The following is an 11,071-nucleotide window of genomic DNA, read 5'->3' on the forward strand; positions in this document are numbered from 1 at the left end:
TGACTCTCACTCCACTGAGCTACCCAGCTGCCCCGCCTTTGCTTACCTTTTGATTGAATCAACACAAGCTTGAACTAGGTGGAGGAGCTTAAAAACTACTTAGTGAATTCACATCCTACTTAGTGCTAGGTGAGAAGCCAGTAAGATACTTGGAGAGCTCCATCCTTTTTTTCTAACTCAAACAGCCAGAAACTTTTGAACTCTTTTTTTAAGAGTTCACACACTCAGAAATGCAGAAATGTGTAAATCCTAGGAGAGTTAACACCTTTAGAGGTGAGAAGCCAATTCCACAGACATTGCCCCTGGGCAGTGCTGGACAATTTGGAAACCGTGATTGGCCCCTGTGACAAGGGGCAGGGACAGGAAACCATCATAAAAGCCAAAAAATCCTTGGCTGAGGGAGTCTCCTGGAGAGTGTCTCCTGGATCTAGTCTTCAAGGAAACTTCACTGGAGACTGTGGGATCAGATCAGATCATGGCTTGAAATTGGTCATTTAACCATGGAAGGGGAGGGAAAAGGAGAGGAGGGAAGATGTCTAGTATGTGCCAAGCACTGTGCTAAGGACTTTGCATTTTACAAGTATCTCATTTGATCTCATGATAACCCTGTGAGATATGTGCTGGTATTATCCCCATTTTACAGCTGGGGAAACAGGCAAACAGGTTAAGTGGCTTGCTCAGGGTCACACTGCTTAGATTTGAATTCAGATCTTTCTAACTCCAAGCCCAGAGCTCTATCCACTATGCCTCCTGCTGCCTCAATTATCTCCAACAATGACACAAAATTAAGACTTATGTTCCTCCAGTGTAGGTAGGTTACACTGTTCCATGTGCCGTCACCTTTCAGTGTTCAAACATGAGGTCTAGAGATCACCTACAGAGTAGCTGAATTTGAAAGTATTGTGAGAATGCTTCTAATTTGTTCTATCCCCGATTTGAAGAACTGAAGTTTCCAAATTTGCAGTATAAGAGGTAATGAGCTTTTCAAAAAAAAATTAATTATTAAGAATATTTTTCCATAGTTACATGAATCATGTTCTTTCTCTCCCCTCCTGGGAATGAGCTTCAAGTTTAGAGGTGAGTTGAAACAAATCATTATACAAATTAGGAACTGAGGCCCAAACAGGTTGTGACTTGCCAAAGTCCATTCAGAAGGCTATCAGCTAGGGTAGGTTTCCTAAGTCTTAGTACAATGCTCTTTTTGCTAGACTACATTGTCTTTATCATATATGAAGGAATATAAAAAGAGAACCAGATTTGGAGTCAGTTTAAAATTCTGCTTTGCTATTTCCTTGCTATGTGACCTTTGTAGTTATTTAGTCCAAATTGTTTCCTTGGCTTTACAAAACAGGGCTAAACAAAGTCAGCCTTACCTATAGCACAGTTGTAAGGCAGTAGGTACTATTTTAGACATGGCCACTGTAGGAACTTGTTTTTCTTGACATTTGTTACAAGGTCCTCCCCGCTACTGATGGATACTATATTGGTACTTGAACATTAGTTTATTTGGAGGTGGTGGCAGTAGTAACATTTATTGAATATTAACATAAAAATATACACATAGAGCCACTAGGATTACTAAGAAGTAGAGATCTGGGGTCTGAATTTAGCTATTGATTCCCAGTTCATTGCTCTATTTCCTTTTCCCTGTCTCTAATCCTAATAGAGAAATGGTCAAATAAAATTTTTTAATAGTCTTTGAGAATTGCCTAGAGCAATGCTAAGGGTTAAGTGACTTGTCCAGGGTAACACAGCCAACACACACACACACACACACACACACACGATGTTGGACTTAAACATGCTTTTCCGACTCTAAGACATGCTATGACATGCTACTTCTAAAAATAGAAATAAAAATTAGAACTTTGAATTATCAGCTGACAATCAAATTGGCAAAATCTATAAAGTATAATGTTGCCAGGGTCATGGGGGCATAGTAACTGTTATGTTGTCAGTGTGACTGTAGTTCCATGCAAGCTTTTGGGAAAACAATCAATCATGAAAGTGAACATACCTTAACTCAGAAATCCTGCTGGGATTACATGTATATTCCAAAGATATATTTAAAACATAAAAAGTGCTCATCTGAATAAAAATATGTCCAGTTAGTTCATATGTAAAAGTAAAGAACTAGAAACAATATGTCTGAAGTTTAGGGAATGGTTACCTAAATTTTAGTAAAAAAAAGTAATATGGAATATTTTCATGCAAAAAAAATACTAACATGAACAGTTTGAAGAAATAAAATATAGCTGATGAAAAACAAACCCAGCAATTTATGAACATTAACATATATTGAATATAATTACAACATGTGCACAAAAGCCTCAAATAAACATTTTTAAATGCATAGAGATCAGAAGAAGACATAGAGGAAATAAATTGAAAATTCATCATTTTATTTGAGGCTCAACTTCATATTCTAATAATTTATATTTGTTGAAACTATATCTCCTAACTTAATAATAGCCAATTATTTAAAAATGTTTATCTAGGCAGCTGGGAAAGAGATGGTCACCTGGGCCTAAGGCCAGGTCACTAAAACATGACAAAATGTTGTAATAGCAACAATTCTGTTGTAACGATAACAACAAAAAGCCTGATACCACAAGTAGGACAGCCTACAACTGGACCAGTATCTTCTTGAAAGGTAATGAATGCTCTTTATAGATTTTAATGAGAAGAGAAAATGCTTTATTTTTTGTAAAATTTATTCTGTAAGTTTACCATTGATAAAGACATTTTTGCTTGTTCATAAATCACAATACAATTTAAAAATTACAAATGCCCATGATGAAAGTATTTTAGAAATATTACATAACAGCATTTTATATTACTTAAAAAGTCAAGTCAGGCTAAAAAGAGAAATATACCAGTGATTGTCCAAAAACTGTAGTTTTAGCTCAGAAAGTCAAGAATTTTACAAAAAGTTAAAACTTGACAATATATGAATATACAGAGTATGATAACAAACATGGTTTCTTCTTGAAAACATATGCTAAGCGGTATAGGGTTACTTTGCATAACATTACCCAGATCAAACATCTGACATGACTAATGTGATAATCAAAAGACTCAATATATAACACTGGAAAATTCTGAAATAAAACCTCATTTATCAGTTTGTCTGAGATGCAAAGTGGCTGATGATGATTTGAACTTGAACTGGAGCTATGAATCCAACTTCCTCATAATGTAATTCTGCCCTATTTATTTTTGTGGAATCAATGATGCTGGTGAGTAGGCGGGATGCCTGAGATAACAACTCAGCTTAATTGTTGACCTACTGTAACTCCCAACAGAACAGCTATCTCTATATTGTTCACAATTAAGTTACATTTGCTTCAAAATCAAGTTACTCTTGTATACTGTCAAAAGATTCTCATCTCACATCCTTGGCTACCTTTCATCAAGTTGTATGTTTTAATGTGAAACTATGCAGAAAAAAAATCATCAAACTGGGGTGTCATTTTGTAGGACACTATTATGAACTATATATTAGCATTTTGAAAACACTTCAATTTCTACTACCAAAATATTTCATTTGAAGCTATTTTCTGTAATAAGGCAGTTATATTCTAGAAAATGATGTATTTTTGCTCATGTTGTATGTCTTTTGGTCAAAGCCAGCATCTGGGACATAAAACAGTGTGCCAGATCACCTAAACAAAAAACATTTTGCTTATTCTTCCAACATTATAGTAATAGTGGGAAAATAGAGTTGTTCTGAAACTTTCAAATGTTAAAAAGAAAAAAAAATCTTTGCTCCATGGCCAAGTCTATGGGGGGAAAGGCTTGTAGAAACATAAGTCTGTCAGCTAAGAATACTAAATTTTGACTGGCTCATAAATGGATGCAACATCTCTTTTTTTCCTTAATGGCATCTGATACAAGCATACATAGATCTGTTCCTGTCTAAGGCCCATGAGTACTTCTGATCAACCAAGACAAAGGGAATGATTATCTTTATCAGTTTTTATTCATTGCATTTTCTGCCATCCTTCCTCTGAAACAAGAAATTAAATCCTGTTCAAATCATCTCTAAATGTTCCCCTTAGGAGCCATTTTTACCAGCTATGTTTCAATAATTGGAAGCCAAATGAGAGAAATGTGAGGTACTAAATGGCGCTTTAGTTGCCAAGTTCTTAAAATTATATGGCACGGTACTTTCAGGAACTGAAAGAAAATCTGTAGCATGTTTATGAGATATAATAATAACACCACATCTCAAATAAGAAATGCAATCTGAATGGTTCATATTTACAATTGAACCACAAATTCCACATTATAAAATACATGCTTTGAGATAATTCTAAGACCAATTGGCATTTTATTTTTATACAGTAATATAACTGACTTCCACTAAAGTCCTAATGCTATGGCTCACCATGCCTTAGAGGTAAGCCTAGGTCCTTTAAAACCATGCCTGGTTAGCTCCATAGCAGAGTCTACTGAGCTGAAAGGGACAAATGATGGATTATGTGTCTGTCATTCAACAAGTCCATGAAATTCAGGAGAGGCTTATCACCAAAAGGCTGGCTTTCCAGGTAATGAATTTCTTTGGCCATAGCAATTGTAAGTTGGTGGAAGATATATACACATCAATGAAACTGACCCTTCAAGGTATCAAATTAAACATAATACAGACTTCATAATCTTTTCCATTAAAAGTTTATGACTCCTTAGCAAACCTCTTGAATTTCTTCTAATTGGGCACTAATGCAGCCCTGTCTACAAATCCAAATAGGAGTAAGGTTGGGGGACATGGAAAGACAATCTTCACTGCCATAACTTAAATGACTAAGGATAGATATTCTATCAACTTTCAAAGACTGAGAAATTATTTTCACATTCATGATTAAAATGGGATTTCTCCCACACAATCTTTTTATCCAAAGTTAGTCTATGAAAAATGATTTTAAAATCTTTATGTTTCATAATTTACAACAGAGAAAGACAGTTGGATACTGTATCTTATTCAAATAAAACATAAAAAATTTTTTCTTAGGTGAATTACTTTTGTGAACCATTTTATAAATTACTACCTTCAATGCATTATGGTAATTTGGTGACCTAAAATATATTATACACCTTTCAAACGGGAGCAATTTATTCAAAGTAATTTATTCACATGTAAAATTAGTCTCCCATATATAAGCATAGTTCATCATACAGATTCAACCATGGATATGTAATTTTACTATCCATGTGATAAAATATTTGGGGAAAAAACCTTTTCCTGAATCCTTAAACTCGTAGTTAAGGAGTCTAGGGAAGGATTTCTTTTTGGGATGTGCTAAAGATTTTACTGGCTTAGAGATGATGGCTAAAAGAATTTTAGAGCTTTAAAGTGGCTTGGAGATCATTTGGTTTGATCTCCATTTTACTGAGGCCTAGAGAGGTAAAGTTATTGTTCATGGCTATAAAAATAATAAAGAAAAGAACAAGGACTACAATTGTTAGTCTTCTGACTTCTGGTCTGATTTTTCACTATGCCACACTGATTTCTTTTTTTCCCCCCAAACCCCTACCTTCTGTCTATTGATTCCAAGACAGAAGAGCAGGAAGAATTAGGCAACTGATGGTAAGTGACTTGCCCCGGGTCACACAAGCTAGGATGTGTTTGAGGCCAAATTTGAACCCAAGACCTGAGCCATGCTTAGTTCTCTAACCACTGAACAACCTAGCTGCCCCTGTCACACTGATTTCTAAGATTTCTTCCAGCTCTAAAATTCTGAGTCTATGAATAAAATTTAGGGAGCTTGCAATCATGGATGAGAAATATCAAATAAGGAAAAAAATTGCATTTTCCCTGGGAGATTTGGCAATTTTCATTCTGCAAAAAAGTCCAGTAATTTCTGTGTGTCATTGTTGTCAGACAGGGTGTGTTTTCCTAGATACCTTCCCCTATAAGTTATGAAAAGATCAAATGTTAACTTTCAGATGCTCCATCTTTGCAGTTAGAGTTGAGTTCAGGAGATCCTAAATCTTCAGATGCATTGGAATGACAGCTGTTTTGAGAAGCTGTACCAATGCTTTGAGTTTCCGACTGAAGATGAACAGAAACTTGAACTGCTATCTCCTGGCCCTGCTCATTCAGAGAGCCATCCTCTGAATCTCCTTCTGGGGAATTACTACGCCCAATATCTGAAGTGATGACATAGATACCATCTTGGGCGCTTAATGCTGGTCTTTCTTTGATTCTTTCTCCCATGTCATCAGGATCATCCACCCTCACTGCTTCAAACATCTCCTCTACAAATGCCCTACAATTAAGAATGAGAGGTGGGAGAGGAACGCTTCTTGCCAGTTCCTCTATATATCGGGCAAACTCCATGGTCTTAAACTGTGTAACTTTGGCCAGTTCTAGGGTCTTGGCTGAAGTAATGATGGGAATCCGTTTGGCAATCTCAAAGGCCTTCTGAAGCTTCTCTGCGCCTTCTGTCCTAAAGAATTCATTGATGGCTTTCTCAGTCTTTCGAAGGTGGCTACTCATCATGCACAGTCGTGTAATATTCAAGATGAGAGTTATTGTGAAGGCAATCAGGCATACAATCATGTAGTAGATGCTCATATCTCCCGAAGTGAAGATAACTCTTAGGGTGACAGAATAAGAGTAATAGACTGGAGAAGTGATTAGACAGGTATAGAGACCACGGTCATCAAAGGTTACATTGGTGATATTCAGGTAGTTTCTGAAGATCAACCATTTTCCACCTAGTTACCCAAGGGGAAATAAAAAGGAAAATTACACTGTAAAGTATAATGTGATTAAACAAATTCTTTTTTTTAGTAATATCCCAATACAAAAAGTTCCTTATGCAAAATTTCTACCCAAATGAATTGCTATATTCTATAAATCCATAGGAACCTATATATTATATGTGCTGTGTTAGTTAAAATCACCTGGGGTTCTATTTGGAAGGATTGAACCTCAATATAGTGTTTGACAAACTTCTGTGGACCTGTGGGGGTCCTTAAAACTACATTTCCCGTGGTCCAAAGGGTTTCCTGTTTTGGATGACGTATTAAAGGTGAGGGACTATTTTAAGTAGGGGGTAGTGACTTGGAAAGTCCTCTTTAGTTACCTGAGCTCGAGGAGAGAGGAAGGTAAATGGCTGAGGTGAGGTTGGAATAGGTTTTTCTTACAGGCATGTGGTCAGTTTATCTCTATCAGTATGGCTTTTATTAAAATATTAGTCTCCCTTTTGATCTCGACCATCATCATTTTTAATAATAACAGTGCATATAATACATATATTTTCACATGTGGTATGTGTCTCCATATATATGGAGAGTAAATGAGGGCTATATGCTATAAATCCATATAAACCATGGATTTATGAACTCAAACTCTAGGCTAAAAAAGAGTAGCAAAAGACAAATGAAAATTCACCACAAACTAAAAATGTGAATCTTTCAGTCTATTAATTTTTATAGCTATCAGATATTTCATTGGTAGGCAATGTGAATAAATTTATAGTTTTCACCACAAATATGACAAATAATATTGCACCTAAATCTCTTCTTTTTAAGACTAAATTTTTTAGGGCATTCAACTGATCCTCCGTCAGTCATGTTTTTTTAACCCTCTCTGGATATATTTGTGCTTGTCAATGTCATCAAGAAATGAAATACAAATCAACTGCCTGGCCAGAAGTCATTGGGAATAAACAGTTTAGCACAGTGATGGGCAAACTTTTTAAAAAGGGGGCCAAAGGAAAGGAAATGCTCATCTGTCAGTCTGTTTCTAAGGCAACTCTTTCAAAGTTTCATTGTACTGTATCCTACTCATTGTATTCATCAGATTAGGAATAATGTCCTGCCAGCAGATATAATATTTCAGAACCCCCCCACCCCATCTGGCCCAAGGGCCATAGTTTGCCCATCACTGGTCTACCAGGTAGAATAAAAACTCTGTTTTAACTCTAGATCACACTTCACCTAGATCTAATTAGTGTGTGTAGGTGTACATATAGTTTACACATACAGATTTCATGTCTTCACAGGTAGTTGAAGAATATGAGTGACTAGCATTGGAAAGATATAATAGGGATGGGGGCATGAGGAGGGGGCAAGATCAATTTGAATGTCATTTTTAAGAGGGAACCAATTTATTCCATTAGGCTCCGGGGCGATGGAGAGGTGGCACACTAAAAACAATAGGTAGAAATTTAAAGGAGGCAGACTTTTCAGATTGATATGTTAGCAATTCCCAACAATTAGAATCATTCAATAACAGAACAAATGACCTTAGGAGAAAATTACTTCTTCATCCCTGGAAGTATTGCTATGAGATTACTTTCTGGGGATGCTGGAAGAGAGTTGACTTCTAAGGTCTCTCCCAATCCTGAGGGTAATAACAAAGCATGATGACTGTGCTATTGCACTTCACCAAAATACTTAACAATTTGTATTGATTTTCATAGTTCTCAATCATACTTGTTAACCTCTAGATAGCACAGACCATTTTAGGTACAAATAAAAGGCAGGAGACAGTGAAAATTATTGGAACTATCTTTAGTTTTTGCCATAATTTAGCCTGACTTTATATATTTAGTTTAAAAATCTCTCTCATTCCTCTTATTAAGAAAAATCACATCAAAGTACATAGGACTATGAATGACTATTCTTCCCTAGCAAGGAATACTGCATGAATATATTGTATAAGAATTCCATTATATTAATGCATGTTATTACAATAAACTTTTTCCTGTAATAAGTTTAAATCCTCTCCCTTACTGACTGATAAGAAAAGATTTATCAGCTTCATACCAGACTGATATCCTAGTCTCATTGAGATTCATAAACATGAGCCAACACAATTTCATAGCACAGTCACTGAATGTATCATGAGAAACACCAGTGGATTTCAAACCTAGGAAAGGTAGGAAAACAAAATTTGTACACTTCATTTTAAAACCCTAATATTTCTGAGTTGGAAAGAACTTTAGAGAACATTTCAGTCTAGTTCTGTCATTTTAAAGATGAGGAGACAGAGGTCTAGAGAAGAGACTTGTTCGAGATAACAGACCAAAGCTAGAACTAGAACCCCTCCCCACCAAAACAACAACTCAACTCCAATTTCAGTGTTTTTTCCACTTGGCAGCTCTACCCCAAGGCTGCAACTATATGGACAAAGTCTTTTGTGGAAATCAGTTATTCGGGAAGAAAATCTGTTCACAGTAATGCCAATGGTTGGTAGCAGGCTATTGTAGAGTTTGATTATTATCTGTCCACATTGAGTTTTGGGGAAAATTTCAAATTTTGGATTTCATCTGGACATAGTACTTTCTAATTCCTGTCACTGTGACATATATAACATTTATACTTTCCATGAAAGCCTGGGAAGGGGCTAAAAAAATGTGCTATGGTTGTATTTGTGGAGGTGGAGGCAAGTAGTTAGGCAACTGAAAAGGACCTCTGACTAGATTAATGAAGGAATAAAAGGAAGTGAGGTGGGAAGGATAAAGAAAAAAGGAAGGGATGAAGAAGTGATAGTTGCCTTTTCTGCCGAATACTTGAAGGTCTTATTAAGAACAAACAACTGAATTAATCCAGCCATTCTGGAAGGCAATTTGGAATTATGCGCAAAGGGCTTTAGAAGAAATACTCTTTGATCCAGAAATACCACTACTAGGTTTGTAACTCAAAGAGATAATAAGGAAAAATACTTGTACAAAAATATTCATAGCTGCACTCTTTGTGGTGCCAAAATTTTGAAAAATGAAGGGCTGTCCCTCAATTGGGGAATGGCTGAACTATTGACATCTTCTGTCAAGTTTGTAATAGTATTATAGAATCTTAGGGCAGCCTAGAGGTATATCCAGAGCTCTTCTTAGCCATCTTCCTGTCTCCAGGTGGGTAAGCATAAGCCCCACTACAAAGATGAGTTATCTTAGTGAGTTAAATAATCTCTTTAGTCAGTCCATTCAATTCTACTTAGATACTTAAGTTATGACATTTTCACTTACATTTAATCTAATTCCTTTCTGTCACATTTCCTTAACATAAAGGAAATAATTTGGCATTTTCTTTTTCTTCCCTAGCTTTTCTTCTTTATTGTAAACTGATTATGTCTTTCTCTCAGACAAATGTGTCTTATATGAAGCACATAATATTCATGCTGTGCTTGTGGAGTTTAAAGAGGAAAATCAAACTGTGTTCAAGGTCACATTATTACCTATATATGCTTCAGGAGATCCTTGAACAGCATGGGATATTGAGGAAAGTCATACAGAAGAGGAGGATAATGCCTGGCACCTGGTCCATAATTATTTTACCTAAGGACCAGGTACCACTTCTCTCCCATGCTAGTCTTAAGTGAACCATTGTAAACTTCCATGTGCTTCTCTTCCCAGGAATTCTTGGGGTTACTAACCTTCATGCTGCAATTTAGGAGTCAATTCTAAAGCAACAAGATGAATATTTACAGGGCAAAGTGATTTTTGTTATTATTTCTGCTCCCCAATCTATGAGTTACACAAAGGGATCTTGCCCAGAAGGAAGCATGTCTAGCAATAAATAATCTTCCATTATTATTATTAACCTTGCACATTTTTGCTGGGATCAAGAAGAAGAAACTAGAGAATGTAGACCCTGGGGCCCTATTCTCCACGATTAACATTTTTCTTTTTCTTTCATACTTTTCAAGGTTTCATAATTGTTTCAAATGTTCCCTAGGCTTTATCTTTACATTTTTCATACTACTATTTCACGACAGGCCCCTGAAAGTGAACAAAGTAAAGCAGATCAAAGTTTAGCACTGCTTACCTCCTCTTTCTTGATCAGGCAATGGCCCTTTGGAATTGTACCAAAGAATGTCTTCATAATGGCTGGTGGTGAGAAGACACTGAATCAAAACACTGGTCCCCTCTTTGGCTATGACGAAATTACCACTTGTGTGGGTATTAGATAAGGTTTCAAAAGTTGGGTGAAAGGAGCCATTGTAAGTAGTGTGATTTGCTTCTACTGCTATTGTTCTGTTGTATTCTACATCATTCAGGAAAAATGCAGTAGGAATAAAAGCATACACCACCAAAGTGAACAAGCAGTAGTGTGGCTTCAT

The 11,071-nt window shown here is 36.1% G+C and overlaps 1 protein-coding gene across 1 annotated transcript; it reads right to left on the reverse strand.

Moving 5' to 3' along the window:
- Positions 1–5,935: 5,935 nt before the first annotated feature.
- Positions 5,936–11,071, reverse strand: MFAP3 (microfibril associated protein 3). The gene is made up of 2 exons (XM_044661769.1): positions 10,777–11,071; positions 5,936–6,720 (listed from the first exon to the last, which is right to left on the reverse strand). The coding sequence occupies exons 1-2, from the start codon at positions 11,069–11,071 to the stop codon at positions 5,936–5,938; spliced, it is 1,080 nt and encodes a 359-aa protein (XP_044517704.1).

Source organism: Gracilinanus agilis, chromosome 2, assembly GCF_016433145.1.
Source record: "Gracilinanus agilis isolate LMUSP501 chromosome 2, AgileGrace, whole genome shotgun sequence".
NCBI classification, from domain to species: domain Eukaryota; kingdom Metazoa; phylum Chordata; class Mammalia; order Didelphimorphia; family Didelphidae; genus Gracilinanus; species Gracilinanus agilis.